At 44.2% G+C, this 18,195-nt stretch overlaps 1 protein-coding gene across 2 annotated transcripts in view; it reads left to right on the top strand.

Moving 5' to 3' along the window:
- PPP2R2C (protein phosphatase 2 regulatory subunit Bgamma) overlaps nt 1-18,195 on the top strand; it is a 212,042-nt gene that overhangs the window by 116,886 nt on the left and 76,961 nt on the right. For both annotated transcript variants that reach the window (XM_044417785.1, XM_044417784.1), the window contains exon 6: nt 16,798-16,962. In XM_044417785.1, the coding sequence (XP_044273720.1) occupies nt 16,798-16,962 (165 nt within the window). The remainder of the gene's footprint in view (nt 1-16,797; nt 16,963-18,195) is intronic.

The raw sequence follows: 18,195 nt of genomic DNA, 5'->3' as shown, positions 1-18,195 counted from the left end.
CTTTCACAAACTCATCTATGTCTCTAATGATCAAATCTTCCATTATCACAAGCCCACACCCTTCACTTGCATATCCTTGTCATGAAAGGGTATTTGTTTGTCTGCTGAACAATGAGATTCTTCTGAAGAAACATTTACTTCTGTCTCTTTCCCTGAGACTCCCATTCTTTGAGACAGAAGAGGAGGTATCACCCAGGAATTGGACCACCATCATTTTATCCCTAAAGTACTTACTCTGTGCTTCTTTCAGCTTTTCCACATCTGCAGCCTTGGATTCAAGAGAACAAGCCATGACTTCTATCCAGCTGGTGAATAGTTATATACATACTATATAGCTCTGACCCACCCGAAGGATTTCCATCTGCTTATATGCTTATTTCATTGTTTTGGTTTTGTTCACCTAAGAAACCAATTTTTTTTTACTAGGAAAAGGTACAGAAGAGATGACTTTCTTGGCCTTGTTGCCTTGTTTCTAAATTTTCATAGCTGTTTAACTTGCATGTATGCTTAACTTATTTTTCTGCTTGCTTTAAAATTAAGGGGAAGATGATGATGATGATGATGATGATGATTATTAGAACATTTCTATGCTGCCCCTTGCCGAAGCCTCGGGGCGGCTTACAACACAATAAAATACAATACAATACAAAAATAACAATATAAAATTAAAATTAATTATATATATATATATATATATATATATATATATATATATATATAAACAATATAAAAAAAGTTATAAAAGAAAAGAAAAGAAAAGAAGTCGCCCTGGCCAGATAAATAAGTAAATATTGTTAACAATTAAAATGACGTTTAAATAAAAAGGTCTTCACCTGGTGCCGAAAAACAAATAACGACGGCGCCAGGCGGACCTCTCTGGGGAGCACATTCCATAGATGGGGCGCCACCGCAGAGAAAGCCCTCCTCCAAGTACCTACCCTCCTAATTTCTTTCACGGAGGGTTCCCGGAGAAGGGCCTCTCCCGCAGATCTCAAGGGGCGGTCGGGCATATATGGATGTAAGCGCTCCTTCAGGTAACCAGGTCCCAAGCCGTTTAGGGCTTTATAAGTCATAACCAACACCTTGAATTGGGCCCGGACTTCAATGGGAAGCCAGTGAAGCTGTCAGAGGACTGGAGTCATGTGAACATAACGCCCCGTCTCCGTCAGCAACCTGGCAGCTCTATTTTGAACCAACTGAAGTATCCGGACCGTCTTCAAGGGAAGCCCCACGTAAAGCGCGTTACAGAAGTCAAGGCGGGAAGTCACCAGCGCGTGTGTCACCGTCGCCAGGCAGTCGTAATCCAGGTAGGGGCGCAGCTGATTAATCAGCCGAAGCTGAAGGAAAGTGCTCCTCGCCACCGCTGTCACCTGAGCTTCCAGTGAAAGCTCCGGGTCAAGGAGTACTCCTAAGCTGTGGACCTTGTTTCTAAGAGAGAGTGCAACCCCATTCAGGGCCAGGTCAAATCCACCCTCTCCGAAGCCCGATCCGCCAACCAACAGGACCTCCGTCTTGTCTGGATTGAGCTTCAATTTATTGGCTCTCATCCAACCCATAACCTCGGCCAAGCATCGGTTCAGCACAGCCACTGCCTCACCTGGATTAGTGGAAAACGAGAGGTAGAGCTGGGTATCATCAGCATACTGATGATTCTGTAGCCCACACCTCCTGATGACCTCCCCCAGCGGTTTCATATGGATGTTAAACAGCAAAGGGGACAAAATGGAGCCCTGTGGTACTCCATGGCATAGCTGCCATGGCGCAGAGCCATAGTCCCATAGTCCCATAGATGCAGTGGTTTCAATTTCCCTGGAAATACAAGGGGCTGAGCAACTCTGACCCTTGCTCTGTGTGCTATTTCTAGATTTCCACTCTATGTTTTTAAATTAGAAGTGCAGTTAAACTTTTTATTTACACTGATGTTTGTACCTACTTTTTAGTTTATGAGTTGCACTTATAAACCTAAAATCTGAAGCTACACTGAGTCTGAGATGAATATAAGCTTATGGGTTTTGTTTACAAGCAGACTCTTCCAGTAGCTATAGTCAATGTAGTCTTGACAATATAAAATGATGTATTACTTTTATTGCTCCTTTCCAACCCAGGGTTTAGTTTATGGATCTGGCTGAGGTTCTCTGCAATCCCTCAGGAGTCCTTTTTAGAGCAGGGTTGCAAGTTCCCTCCGAATTTCTCCAAATGGGATTTAGCCCTTTATTATAAGTGCCCACTGGTGTGTGTGTCCCTGTCCCCGCCTCCCTCCTCCCAGATTTAGCTCCCAGCTGCCCTGGGAAACAGTATCTGATGAAAAATAGCCAGTGTGGTGTAGTGGTTAAAAGCATGGGACTGGGACTCAGGCGATCTGGGTTCTAGTCCCCGCTCGGCCATGGAGCCACCTGGGTGACTTTGGGCCAGTCACAGACTCTCAGCCCAACCTACCTCATAGGGTTGTTGTAGGGATAAGACGGAGGAGGAGAATGATGTAAGCTGCCTTGAGCCCTTTGCAGAAAAAAGGCAGGATATAGATCGAAAAAAAATATCTAGAGGATTTTCTTCTTGGGATTCAGTTCCTGATAATATGTAGACTATATTCCCCCTAGAATTTAGCTCCCAACTGTAAATTTCTGCTGCATTCTTCTCCACTGCTAACTGTGAGTTTGGAAACTTCCCTTAGCTGTTAACTTATTTTGAATTCAATTGATGATTTGAGTTTGAATGATGACATGAGTGAAATAAACAAACAAACAGTACTTAGTTATGCCTTGCATGGGTGCTTAACTCTTGCATGTGCTTAATTTCTTTTCCGTCACTGGGGCTACATGTGCTCAGTGAACTGAGATACAGCAAAGACCTCAAGCAAACTTATGTTGATATAGGAGTTGGTCACATTTTGTACAGTCTGTTGGAGTGAAGTGATACTCACTGGTACTCCTTGGTAACCCTACTCCTTGCCATGATTTATGGTTCACCCGTATCGCTCTCTAAGGAAGGATTTTGTCCAATTGCTTCAGGGGAATTTTTTTCATGGCAAGGTGAGTAAGCAAGTATCTCTTGACCTACTAATTTCTTCTGGCATCAAATTGCTGCAAAACTTTGTTCTGTTTAGAGATGCCTTCCCCTAGTGGTTGCAGACTTCAATCAAATTTATGTATCTAAATCAGTTGTAATTATTTTTTTAAAAGTCCTCTTATTATGGTGTCCAGGCTTCATGTTTTTGGTGGCATGATGTTGATGGGTAGATAGACACCTCTTTTTATTATTATTGTTATAGATATTGATTGATTGATTGATATCCAATATTAGGGATATGCTCCTGTTTGGCTGAATCCCAAATAAATAAGGCTGATTTGAACGGATTCTAAAGGACATCTCTGGAACGGACTGAATCCAGCAATTATCCCCGTGCACCAAGGATGTGCCTCTGGGGAGAAAAGGGTCTGTGGTAGTGGGAGAGTCAATCATTACTTACATAGATAGCTGGGTTTGTGGTGGACATGATAAATTGCCTACTTAGTGGGAAGCTTATTCATATCATGCCTTGTTGGAGTCCGTGATTGTGATCTATGTTGGTACCAGTGACATGGGGAATGGTATTCATGAGGACCTAGATAGGAAATTTGGGTTGCTAGGTAAAAAGTTGAAATGCAGGATCACAAAGATGCCTTTCTCTGAATTGCTACCTGTTCCACATGCAGGAATAAGATGATGGTGTGGAGAAAATGGGTTCAGCTTTGCAAGGCACTGGGATTATTTTGGGACAAGCTGTGTCTGTTTAGGAGGAATGGCTCCACTTGAACCAAAATGGAACAAGACTGCTGGCGCATGACATAAAAAGGTGGTAGAACAGCTTTTAAACTGAATCCTGGGGAAAAGATGGCAGCAGCTGGGAAGCATCTGGTTGGGGTTAAATCATCCCTCTGGGACAAGTATGGAAAGGTTTCTGATCTCCCAAATGTAAGAGGGAAGGAAATAAGCTGCAAGCATGTGGTGAAACATGATTACTGGTCAGAGAGGCCTGAGTGACAAAATGTAAGTTACACATGACTGGGGAGGGACATTATGTGCAGGTACTTCTATGCAAATCATAAAAGTCCCCAGCCAAAGTAGGATTTCTGGAGTGCCTAATTTTAAAAGAGAACCCAGGTATTATAGGCATTATGGAGAAATGGTGGATGGAGAGAATGAATCGGAAATGCCCATCTCTGGATATAAAATCTATAGGAAGGACAGGGAAGGGCATATTGGTGGAGGTGTTGTTGTGTATGTAAAGGAAGGCATAGAATTCAATAGACTTAACAAACAAAAGGGCATAGACTCCTCAACAGAAGCACTGTGGGTGACAATACCTAGCTCCAACACTAATTTAGTTCTAGGAATATGCTACTGTCCCACGGACTAGACTGCTCAGAGATGGCAAGTTAAATCATTGAGACCTCAAAAAAGTGTTGGAAAAATGGGTCACTTTACTACCCCCACACTGACTACATAAATTGCATGTTCCAGTTCTGACAATGATGTTAAATTTCTCAATGTCCTAAATCACTGTGCTCTAGTACAGTTGGTCATGGAATGATGACCAACATAATCTGAGGAAAGGAAAACCTGGATTTAATCCTAGGTAACCCAGGACCAAGCATGAAATGTTGTTGAATAAATGGGAAGCACCAACCACAGTTCAGTCATCTAAAGATTGTTAAAGCATAACAGTCAAAGGGGGGATAAAGAGGTTTAAATCTATTTAAAACACTTGGAAATTACTCAAAACCACAATAATAGAAGCACAGATGGTATGCATACCACAAGTTAGGAAAGATAGCATGAAGTCCAAGAGCATGGTTAATGAGCAGTGTCAAGGAAGCTGTTAGAATGCTTCCTTCAGAAGTCTTGCCTAAGTGAGGAAAACAAAAGGAACCACAAGTTTGAGGAAAGGAATGCAAACAGACAGCAAGAATATAAAAAAGAATTTTAAGGAGCACATTTTAACAATACGAAGGCTAACAATAAGGCATTCTTTAAATATATGAAAAGAAAGAAACCAGCTAGAGAGGCATTTGGACAACTGGACAACAGTGGAATTAAAGGAGTATGGAAGGAAATTGCAGAGAACTTTGAATCTGTCGTCACAGCAAAGAATACAGGGCAGACATCTGTGCTTGAACTGATGTTTTTCAGAGAAGTGTTGGAGAAACCAAAGCAGATAATGGTGAGAAAAGAGGAAATTCTCAACTATATTGGCAAACTGAAAGTTGATAAATCATTGGGCCCAGATTCTTAAAGAACTCAAAGTTAAAATTGCTGAGCTTCTTAAAAACATATGCAACATATCCCTAGGATTAGCCTATGTACCAGAAGAATGGAGAATGGTCAATGCAATGCAAGTGGCCACCTTCCAGATAATAAAAGAAAACAAACAGTTTTTAGACAGAGAGGAGGAGCTGCAACAGCTAAGTGTAGTCCAGAAACAAGAAAAGCATCAGCAAGCTGAGGCAGCAGAAGAGAGTCCCAAGGGAAGGGAAAATGAGGAAACTTACTGGAATAGGGTGACAGTTAGAGGCAGAAGATCTAGAAAAAATGCTGCACCAGTGGAAGCAGTGGAACTCTCAAACCGTTTTAAGTTACTTGAGGAAGAGACGGGTGAGAAACTCACTGTGAAAAAACTACATGACACATTGTGTAACTCTGAAAAACAGACAAAAGACCAATCAAGAAAGGAAAAGGGTACCAAAGCTTGCAACACCAAAAGGAGAAGACTGATAGTTGTGGGAGATTCACTGTTGTGGAGATTGGGAAAAATATATATGTTGTGATGACCCAAAGAATCACCAAGTATGATGTCTCCCTGGCATCAAAATCAAAGATATAACCATCAAGTTCACACAACTCATACAACTCACTGACAAATGCCTCTCCCTTCTCTTCCATGTGGGAAGTAACGACACTACCATAAAAAGCTTTGCTGAAATAATATCAGGTTCTAGGGAGGAAAATCAAAACCACCAGAGCCCGGATAGTGAATCCTACCAGTACATGGAAAATGAACTGTTAGGGAAAGAAAAATCCTTCAAGTGAATGACTGGCTATGATGGTAGTGCCATAAAGGGAGATTTGGATTCTGGGACCACAAGCAAAGCTTCCTGGAAGATGGACTACTGGCAAATGGTGGGTTGCACCTCACAAAGAATGGGAAGCAGATGTTCGGCCATTGCATGGAAAACTTCATCAGGAGGTCTTTAAAGCATACAGGGGAGGGAGATGCGCAGCATGGCATGCCATCACCTGGCAAAGACTTAATTATTTCAATAGAGAAAAAACCTCAGGCAGGGCCCAACACCAGTCTCCCAAAAAACATTGGAAGAAAACCAGGGCACAGCGAGAATGAACTTCAACGTCTCTTCACCAAAGCCCAGAGTATAGGAAGCAAAAAACACGAACTTGAGCTCATAGTACATGAGGGCAATTATGATCTTATAAGAATAAGGGAAACTTGGTGGGATGACTCACATGGCTGGAACTCTACTACTGATGGATACAACCTGTTCAAGAAAAATAGAAAGGACAAAAAGGGAGGTGGAGCTGCACTATATGTAAGAGACACATATATCTGCACAGCATAAAAATGTTTTAATAAATAAAAAAAATAAAATATCTGCACAGAAGTACAGGACAACGAACAGAGTAGCCCTACTGAAAGCATCTGCCTAAATTTAAAGGGAGAAAAAAACAAAGATAAACATAGTTATTGGCACATATTACCGTCCACCCAGTCAAAAATGGACAAGGATGAAACCTTTGAAAAGCAACTTGCCAGGATTTCCAAGAACAATGTAGTCATCATGCGGGACTTCAGTTTCCAGGATATATGCTGAGAGACAATTTCTGCCAAGCATGGCCCCTCCAAGAGATTCCTGACATGAGTTGCTGACTGCTTTCTCCAGCAGAAAATATCACCAGAGGAAGATATGTGAGGATCAGCTTCCTCAATTTAATACTAACTAACAGGGATGACCCAGTGTACAAAATAACAACCATGGGAACTCTGGGGAAAGTGACCATGCAATACTTGAATTCTCAATTATAAAGGAGAGAAAGGGTACCTGGAGCCAAACAAGCATCCTGGACTTCAAGAAAGTCAATTTTAATGAACTCAGAAAACTGATAAATGAAGTGCCGTGAGAACACACCCTTAAGGAGAAATGAGTCCAAGAGGAGAGGAATTGCAGGAACAGCATCAGGAAGGCTAAAGCAGGAAATGAACTGAGAATAGCAAGGGATGCTAAGCACAATAAGAAAGCCTTCTTCAGATACATCCAGAACAAAAGACATAGAAACATAGAAACAGAGCGAGTCAGAAGGGGCCTCCCGGGCCATTCAGTCTGACCTCTGGCACCAGCTGGCTCCGCTCACGACATGCCCACCATGTGGACGTCCAGCCTATCCTTGAACACCCGCACCGATGGGGCCTCAACGACCTCTCATGGAAGCCCATTCCACACCCTTGGGGTCCTGACTGTCAGGAAGTGCTTCCTGGCATCCAAATGGAACCTTGGCTCACTGAGCTTTGCTCCATTGCAGCATGTCCTGCCTTCCTCTGCAGGGGAGAACAGGTCTCTACCCATCTCCATGTGACATCCCCTCACATACCTGTATGTCGCCAACATATCCCCTCTGAGTCTCCTCTTCTCCAGGCTGAAGAGACCCAGTTCCCTCAGTCTCACCTCATACGGCATCCCCTGCAAACCGGCCACCAACCTTGTGGCCCTACGCTGCACTGACTCCAACCTGGCTATATCCTTTCTGTAATGAGGGGCCCAAAATTGAGCACAATACTCCAGTTGCGGGTGCACCAGAGTTGTGTAGAGTGGAAGTAATACCTCTCTTGATCTAGAAGCCACACTTCTGGCTAGGCAACCAAGGGTGGCATTCGCCCTCTTGACCAGCATCACACTGCTGACTCATGTTTAGCCTGCCCCGAGGTCCCTTTCACTAGTGCTGCTCTCCAGCCACTTGTCACCTGACCTGTACTTATGACACCTATTCCTATGCCCCAATTACAAGACCTTGCCCATTCCACATTGAACACCATCCTGTTGTCTCCTGCTCACTTCCATAGTCTGTCCAGATCCTTTTGGATCTGGAGTACCTGCTCCTCAGTTGTGGCTAATGCCCTGGTTTTAGTATCGTCTGCAAATATGATCAGCAGACTGTTCGCCCCTTCTTCCATGTCATTAATGAAAAGATTAAACTGGATCGGCCCCAGGACAGAGCCCTGGGGGACCCTGCTTGTTACTGGCCACCATCCTGATGATTCCCCGCTAATGGTTACCTTCTGCTTTCGGTCAGTAAACTATGCCCTAATCCACTGGACAGTGCTTTGGTGTATCCCAAAACTCCTCAGTTCCTCCACTAGGATATCATGGGGCACTTTGTCAAAGGCCTTGATGAAATCCAGGTATACCACATCCACTGCATCCCTTCCATCTAACCATCTCGAAACCTTGTCATAGAATTCCACAAGGGTGGTCTGGCAGGACCTGTTTTTGCGAAAGCCGTGTTGTGTGACTGTCAGCCTCCCTTCCTTATCTAGCATCACCAGATCTCTATTATGAGCCTTTCCATTGTTGTTCCTACAATGGATGTAAGGCTAACAGATCTGTAATTCCCCATGTCCCTTACCCTTTTTGAAAATTGGGACCACTGATGCCACCAGCGGGCGTGAGAGAACCCCTGCCAACTCTCTAAGTACTCTCGGGTATAACCCGTCAGGGCCTGGCGCCTTTGTAATGTCCAATGCCCTGAGTAGCACCTCCACTTCAAGGGGAATGACTCTAATCTGTGCATCTAAGTCCCCAGCCTTATCTAATCTCCTATGCGGATCTCCCCCATCCTGCTTTGGGGAGAACACAGAGGCAAAATAGTCATTTAGCATCTGTGCCTGTTCCCTCATATCAGTCACTGGATCTCCTTCCTCCCTATTGAGTGTTCCCACTACTTGTCTCCCCTTCCTCTTCCTATTTACATGCTGAAAGAAGCCCTTTTTGTTGCTCTCAATGTTCTTGGCAAGTCTTAGCTCGTGATCAGCCTTAGCCTTGTGAATAATCCTTCTGCAACGGGCCTCCTCCTCCCGGTATACCCTTCTGTCTATTTGCCCCAGTACCCTATGGGGGTTCCTCTTTCGTCTAATCCCTTTAACCACCTCCTTTCGCATCCATGGCGGCACTCTCCTCCGCATCCCTACCTTACTGACTAGAGGTATCGTCAAGGCTTGTGCCTCCAAAACCTCCCTTTTGAGTGCTATCCACCTCTCCTCAACTCGCTTACCTTCCAGTAACCTATCCCAGGAGACTTTCCCCATTCTGGCCTTCACTTGGCCAAAGTTGGCCCTCTTGACGTCCCAGCTTCTAGTGCTCGACCTGCTGCACGTCCCCAGTCCCCTTATCTCAAAGCAAAGGATGGAGTGATCACTCGCATCCAGATCTCCCCTAATCTGTACTTCATCTATCAGCTCCTCCCTATTGGTCAAGACCAAGTCAAGGATGTTCCCCCCCCCCTCGTCACCTCTTGGACCCTCTGTGTGAAAAACCCTCCCTCTATAGCTTCTAGGAAGCGACGTGACCTGGCTGTCACCGCTGAGTGAGTCTCCCAACTAATATCTGGAAGATTGAAATCTCCCATAATTACTGTGCCTCTCCCCCGAGATATCCTTAGAATCTGACCCGTCAGGACATCATCCAGGGTCTCAAGTTGACCTGGAGGGTGATAACATACCCCCACTGTCAGGTCCCTCTCCCTGTCAAAACCCCTACATTTCACCCTGACTGCCTCTACCGAATCCCCATCTATGCTGCATTCTATCTCACTGCATCCTATCCCTTCCCTGATGTATAAAGCCACGCCTCCACCTCTCTTTCCCTTCCTGTCCTTTCTAAAAAGGTGATACCCTTTTATGTTCATATTCCAGACTTGCCTTTCATCCCACCAAGTTTCTGTGATTCCCACCAGATCATACCCTCCTATTCCCAGGAGAGCTTCAATCTCTTCCTGCTTATTTCCCATGTTCCTAGCATTGGTGTACATGCACCTCAACTCCTTCCCACCGCTTCTTTTCCTTTGAGTTCCTAGCCTCCTCCTTCCTCCCATCCTCCCTGATACCTGGCCCCTCTCTGTAGGAGTCCTGTCAGTCCCTGCAGTATCTCTAAAACCCTGCTCCCAGAGCCCTGACCCTCCCCCGACACTTGTCCAGTGCAGACACATTACTGGGGGGCCTGAACCCCCCCCCCGGCTCAGTTTAAAGTCTTCTGGACGAAGCTCACTAGAGCATCTCCAAAGGACCTTTTCCCCATCCTCGTGAGGTTTAACCCGTCCCTTGCCTGAAGTCCATTGGCAAGAAAAAGAGTGCCGTGGTCGAGGAACCCAAAGAGTTCCTTCTGGCACCTCACCCTAAGCAAGTCATTCACCTCGGAGGCCCTTCTGTCCCTTTGTGGCCCAAATCCTCGGACAGGTAAGATTGACAAGAAGGCCACTTGGGCCTTCAGCTCCCTGAGTTTCTTCCCCAAGGCCTCAAAGTCCCTGGTGGTCCCAACCACACCCTGCCTGGCCACATCGTTTGTGCCCACATGGATCACCAGGAGAGGCTGGTGACCCCCGGAGGGAATAGGACGCTCCACTCTGTCCTTCACATGCCGGATGCATGCGCCCTGCAGGCAGAAAAACCTCCCTTGTCCCCAGGTTGGGGTGGCACACTGCCGCCTCAGTGCCCCTCAGCAGGGAGTCCCCAACAACAATCACCCGCCGCCGTACCTTCCCGTTGCTGGTGGGCGGCCGTGCCCTGGCCCTCGCCTCTCCTGCTGTGGCCCCCTTGCTGCCTGACATCTCAGGCTGGGGGTCCTGCTGGTCCCCCGAGGCCTCATCAGCCCCAGCCTCCCCAAGTGGAAAGAACCTGTTTCCCAGCTCCAGATTGGTGCCAGGAGAAGGAGGAGGCCGTGCTGTCCTCCTCCTCCTGTGGGTGACATCCCTCCATGTTTCCGCAGCTGCTCCTCCCGTGGCCTCTCCCTCAACCCTCCGTCCAGAGGGGGGCTGCTCCGGGGGGGGGCCTGGAGAGCTCTCTCGGACCTCAGGCACCTCACGTCCTCTTCTAGCAGGGTCACCCGCTTGCACTGGGAGCAAGTGTATCCCTGCCTCTCCTGGGGGAGAAGGGCGAACATGTCGCAGCTCTCGTAGCGGACAGCAACACCCGTGTCTCCCGCCAAGGCCACCTCCTGGTCTGCCATCGGTATCCCTCGCGAGACCTTACCTTAGTCCCCTGCCTTGTTAGTCCTGCAGATCCTCCCACTCGCCCAGTTCTCCCAGACGAAAACCCACTTGCACACACACACAAGGATAAAATAAACTTAAATTGGAAGAAAAACAAAGCACAGCACAGCACAGCACAGACAAAAACAAGCAAACAAACCTCTGTGTCTCAGGGAAGGGAGTCTCTGGACAGCCCAGGCCGCAGACAAGGGACGATGCCTTATCAGTCCCTCAGGCCGGTGGCCCCGCCCCCTGCTCCCTCCTAGCCCCTCCCACCTCTCTGGCCCCGCCCCCTTCCTCTCCGCTGCTCCTGGCCCTCTGCTTCCCTGCCCAGCTCCTACCTTGCCTTCGCCAGTCCCCTAGCCACTCAGCACTAACTCCCAGCCTGTGCCTCTGCTGCTCTGCCAAGAGGCCAGAGCCAAAAGGCAGAGGCACAGACACACATGAGAAAGAGAAGGATATCCAGATACTTAAAGTCTTCTTCCAAAAGAAAATCTACAACCAAGAGGAAGTACAATCTGGAAGTGAGATATGGCAGCCCAAGCTTGACAGACAAATGGTCAAGGAATGCCTAGATGGAATAACACGTTCAAATCACCAGGGCCCAATGAACTTCATCCCAGAGTCATGAAAGAGCTAGCAGAGGAACTCTCAGAACCACGACACATCTTGGATAGCAGGAGAAGTGCCAGATGACTGGAGAAGGGCTAATGTTCCCCCTGTCTTCAAAAAGGGGGGGGGGGGAAATATGAACCTGGGAACTACAGACCAGTTAGCCTGACATCAATCCCTGGAAAAATTCTGGAGCAAATTATTTAAAAATTCATCTGCAAGCATCTTGAAAAAAATGCAGTGATTAATAGAAGGCAAAATGGATTAATCAAAATTAAATCCTGTTAGATTCATTAAATCTCATTATTTGCCTAGGTAGCCCCCAAATGGAGAGAGGGAACACTGTGGACATAAGTTACCTAGACTTTAGCAAAGCTGTCCACATAGTGTCACATAACAGTCTGATAAGCAAATTAGCAAAAACTGGACTAGATGGAAAAACTATTAGGTAGATCCAAAATTAGCTGCTAAATTGGAAACAAAGAGTGCTCATCAATGGCACCTTCTTAAATTGGGTGGAGGTAACTAGTGGGGTGTCACAGGGTTCAGTCCTGGGTGCAGTACTCTTCAATACCTTTCTTAATGATTTAGATGAGGAAGTACAAGAAAAGATCATCAGATCTGCAGACGATACAAAACTGGGTGGCACAGCAAACACCTTAGAGTACAGAATGAAGATCCAGGGTGATCTTGATTAACTTGAACACTGGGCTGAAAGCAATAGTAAGGACAAGTGCCAAGTCCTCCACCTAGGAAAAAGAAATGAAATACATTGATAAAACATGGGGGATACATGGCTCAACTGAACTGAAAAGAAAAAGATCTCAGAGTAATTGAGGACAATAGGCTGCCTCAACAGGGGGAAATGCTATTTTGGGATGCATTAAAAGAAGAATTACTTCAAAATCACGAAAAGTAGTTGTTCTCCTATAGTCCTCACTAGTCAGACCTCCTCTGGAATACTGTATCTAGTTCAAGGCACCACGATTTAAGAAAGATGCATAAAAATTAGAAGGGGATCAGGGGAAGGCAACAAAAATGATCTAGCGTTTGGAAACACTGCCCTATGAGGAGAGATTGAGAGAACTGGGCATATTCAGCCTTGAGAAAAGACTGAGTGGGGACATGCCATCATTCTATAAGCACCTCAAAGGCTGTCACAAAGAGGAAGGTCAGGATCTCTTCTTTCTGATGCCAGAGTGTAGGACACACAATAATCAATTCAAGTTGCGACAACCCAGATTCAGGCTGGATATGAGGAAAAGCTTCCTCACAGTCAGACCAATACAATAGTGGAACCAGCTGCCTAGAGAGGTGGTGGGCTCTCCTATACTGGAGACATTCGAAAAGAAACTGGACAGCTGTCTGAATGGTATGATGTAAATTTGTGTCCTGCAACAGCAGTGGGTTGGATCTAATGGCCTTCATGGCCTTCCAAATATACTATTCTATGATTCTATGAACACCAGTTTTTTTAAGGGATCTGGTAGGATCTGGGAAATTACAGGCCAATTAGCTTGACATGTATTCTGGGAAAATTGGATGAGAGCGTTAGTCTTTACTAATAGACTCATTAAGCATATAGGTTACAAGCCCTGCTGAAAAAGAATCAACATGGCTTCTGCAAAGGTAATCCTGTCTCACTAACCTTTTAAATTCTTTGAAAATGTATATAAACATGCAATCCAGGGCAATCTGGTAGATTTTGTTTACTTGGATTTCCACAAGGCTTTTGACAAATCCCTTACCAAAACCTTCTGAGCAAACTTTAGCAAGCATGGAATAAGAAGGGAAGTCCTTTTATGGATCAGGGACTAGTTAAAGAAAAGGAGTGATTGGGAAACTGTTAATCTTCCCATTAAGATTAGAGGGACTGAAAGAGTAGGGATTCAGAGGAGTCAACAGTAGAATTAATGTTTTTCAACCTATTAATGAATTGTCTGGGATTAGGAGTGAGCAGTGGAGTGGCCAAGTTTACTGATAACATCAAATTATGCAGGAAGGATGAAACAAAAAGGGATTTTGAAAAGCTTCGAAAGCAGAGAATGGAAAGCAAATTGGCCGATGAAGTTTTGTGCAAGCAAGTGTAAAATAATGCACATTGGGACCAAAAAAAAAAAATCAGCTTCAAGTATAAGCTAATGTGATCTGAGTTAGTAGTGGCTGACCAAGAAATAAATATCTGGGTTGTAATGGACAGTTTGATGAAAATGCAGTGTACCGCTGCTGTGAAAAAGGCAAACTCCATGCTAGGCACATTTAGGAAAGGAGCTGGAAATAAACCTGCCAAGACCAGTAAGTTGGAATATTAAGTACAATTCACCACACCTGAAAAATGATTTTATTGAAGTGGAAAAAGAGCAGAACAGCTAAAATGATGAATGGAATGGAGCAACTCCTCTGTGAAGAACAGTTGCAACAACTAAGCTTAGAAAATAAATGAGTAAAGTGAGAAATGATAGAGGCATTCAAGATTATATGTGGTGTGAAGAAAGAGGAGAGAGAGACATTTTTGTTCCTCCCCATGATACTAGAACATGGGGTCATCCCATGAAGCTGATTGCTGGGGAGATTCACAACATATATTAAGAAGGAAGAACTTGTTACCCACTGCATAGTTGAACTATGCACTTTACTCCCTCAAGAAGTATTAATGGTCACCAACTGGGATGCCTTTTAAAGGGGATTGGACACATTCATGGAAGACAAGGCTATTCCTTTTATATCTCCTAGTCCTGTTTGCTATACATTACCTCTGCTATCAGAGTCAATATGCTTATTTACTCCAGTTGATGGGGAACTTGAACAGAAGGGGGATCATTGTACTCATGTGCTGCTTAAAGAATCTTGGAGGCAACTGTTTTGTCACTGTGCAAACAGAATACAGTGAAGTGTTGTAACCACAGTCTTCTAGAAATATATAGAAGACACAGGAGAAATGAAATTAAGATAAACATTGCATCAAAGTCAAGGACAAACCCTCATATTTTAAAGTTGTATAAACATACATTTTTCATAGATGGATACTGTCCCTTTGTTAGCTAGAGATGAACAGGCCACCTTTGAGAAGGTGTAAATCCATTTTATTATCAACCAACCACCAAAGGCCATTCACTTGAGATAACATCGTCCAGGACAGCCAGGAACAACCTAGTATTCTCAGTGTACCACAGTATGAATCACCTAAGGAACATAGAAACACAGAGAGTCAGAACGGGTCTCCCAGGCCATCTTTGCTCATGACATGCCCACCATGTGCATGTCTAGCCTATCCTTGAACAGGGTAGGAACCACAGGGAGAAAGTGCCTAGATCGTTTTAAGAGGAAAGGGTATAAGCTCAGTAGTAGCTAGTGAAGCTGGGCTACAGAAATTCCTACAAGTCTCATGCATAATATAATCTGCCTTCAGACCCAGTACTTTTGCATCCCATCTATTGACCTTGATTGTTCTACTATTTGTGTCACTGAAACATTACAGTGATGGTATATGTGTTTGCCTGTTAATTAAGTGATTAGGCAACAGTTACTCATATATGCACTGCCTTTTTTATTGTGGCCACCAATAAAGCTTTAAACTGCATTTTGTGCCTTATTTAACCAATGACAAATTACCCCAGCCACATCTGTGCATTCAATTTCCAACTGGGGATTATGGTGCTGTGTAAAGCCAGCCATTGTGAATTCTGTGCAGGTTGATTCACAACTCTGGATGAGCTGTGGTATGCCATACAAACCAGACCTCTGTTTTCTTTTGAATCAGCCTGGTTTATCCCTTAACTTCAGTTGGTAAAATAAAGTGTTAGAAAAGAAAACCTCCCCTGGGGCAACACGTATCTGTATAAACAAGTGTGCAGAGATGCAAAGTTAAGTAGAGTGAAGTTAAAATATTGAGAAGGTGTGAGAGAGAAGGAGGGCAGGGAAGTGAACCACAAGACATCAGTCTTCACAGCAGCAGAGGAATAGGTTTTGGTGAGGGGGTAGTATATTCACATTTGAAGGAAGGAAGGAAGGAAAAAAGAATCTGCTTTCTATATTAGGGCGCAGCAGTTCCAGGGAAACTGGAAGAATGGAACAAGAAAGGGAGAATCTAGTGAGGCAACACTAAGAGAGCAGAAGGCGCTTTGATTCTTGGACAAGCTAATGAAAACATAGAAACAGAGAGAGTCAGAAGGGGGCCTCCCAGGCCATCTAGTCTGAACCCCATCTCCAGCCGGCTCTGCTCATGAAATACCTAATTCAGAGGAAGGGGTACAGAACAAAAATGATAACATAATAAATAAAGGACTAATATTGCTGCAATCAGTTTACTGTAACACCCAACCCTTTGGGGCATTTCCTAGTTTCTGTATATAATGAGTGTCTGTCCTTCCTTCCTTTCTCTCCACTCTCTCCCCCCACCCCCTGCCCCTGCACTTCAGGAGACAAAAATGACCAATGTTGTGAGCAATCATTTACTTTACTGAACTCTAGCAACAGAAGCTGCTTAAGTGCAGCACTAGCTCACTTCCCAAGCTTCATGGTCACAAACATGCACTACACTTCTGCAGCTCACAACAACATGGAGACTTTGGCCTTGTTTGTTTTCTGGGGCTAATAAAAGAATTTAGACACTTATTTATGAAAGAGGTCCTTCAGGCAAGAAACATCATGTTTTGGCTAAAGGGAGCAGTTAACATTTTTTTGGTCTACTTTACTTTTACTTGCAAATTGAAATAACAAGCAAAGGCCTATTTTACACACAAAGGGAGCATGAAGCTACCATAATTCTTTGTCTTTTATGTTATCCAATAGAACTTTTCATAAATAATCATTGACTAACAAAAGTGGGTAAACAAAGATTGTAAAAAATAACTATTCAACTGAAGAATAGCATATTCCTTAATAAATATTTCTATTCAGACATTGTAGATATAAAGCCAGCCAACATGGAGGATTTGACAGAAGTTATTACTGCATCCGAATTCCATCCTCATCATTGCAATCTCTTTGTCTACAGCAGCAGCAAAGGATCTTTGAGACTTTGTGACATGAGGGCATCAGCTCTCTGTGACAAACATTTCAAACGTAAGTTATTGACTGATATTTTCATCATCATCATCATCATTAGTATAAGTATAAATACAGTGCATCTATATCCCACATTTTTTCCTCTTGCAAGGAACCCAAGGCAGATTACAAAGATCTCCTTGTCCCCAGCAACAATCCTGGGAGATAGGCTAGGCTGAGAGTCTCTGACTGGCCCAAAGTCACTCAGTAAGCTCCATGGCCAAGTGGGGACTAGAACCTGAATCTCCAGAGTCCCAAGGGAACACTCGTACCACTGGCTGATTAAACATGTTTACTCTTGAAAGTTGCAGATTAATATATAGAGGTTGTCTGCTGTGTGTTAAATGTAGAAATAGTTTAGAAAAGATTTAGTCTGCTAGTATGGTGACTAGTGGAACAAAGAGGCATAGTAATTACGATAGAAGAGGGATTTAAGTCAGGAGCAGTTTGTGATGCAAGGGTGAGAAAAAGTTCCTCCTGCTGCATTTTCAACTATCATAAATCCCAGAAGTTTGTCTTCCTTCCCCCGATATTGACTGGGCTTTTAAAGGCAATCATAAACTCAATAAATGAGGGAAATACATGAGATTGAAGCAACAGTCTTCACCTTGCCAAAGATGATGGGGCAAGTGAACACAATGATGTCAGCAACTGAGACTGTTTAGCTTAGAAAATAAGCAAGTGAGGTGAGACATGGTAGAGGTATTCAAGATTATATGTGGCGTAGATAAAAATAGAGGGAGACACTTTATTATTTATTTGGCACATTTTTACCCTGTCCTTTAGAAGAGTCTTAGGACAGCATGAATTTGACTGATGGGATATTTGAGACATAAAAGGAAGGACTTGTTCACACAGTGCACGGCTGATCTGTAGAATTCATTTCCATGAGACATACTGATAGCCACCAAGCGGGATGCCTTTAGAAGGTGATTTGACAAATTTTCTGTTGGCTATATGTTACTTCTTCTATCAGAATCAATATGCCTATTTACACCAATACTTGGGAGACTTGGGCTGGAGAAAGCTGTTGCAATCATGCCATGGTTTCTTCTGAACCACTGGTTTGCCACTGTGTGAACAAAGTACTGGACTAGGTGGACCACTGGTTGGCTCTAGCATGTCTCTTCCAATGTTTTCATAGCATCATATATCACTGGACAGAATATGATCAATTTTCTTAACATTCCTTTAATGGTTTGATTTGTTCTTTCAACCCTTCCTGAACTTTGAGGTCAATATGATATATGT

Source organism: Varanus komodoensis, unplaced genomic scaffold (assembly GCF_004798865.1).
Source record: "Varanus komodoensis strain SLA01 unplaced genomic scaffold, ASM479886v1 scaffold9, whole genome shotgun sequence".
In the NCBI taxonomy this organism is placed as follows: domain Eukaryota; kingdom Metazoa; phylum Chordata; class Lepidosauria; order Squamata; family Varanidae; genus Varanus; species Varanus komodoensis.
This window is presented reverse-complemented; position numbering and strand designations above follow the sequence as displayed.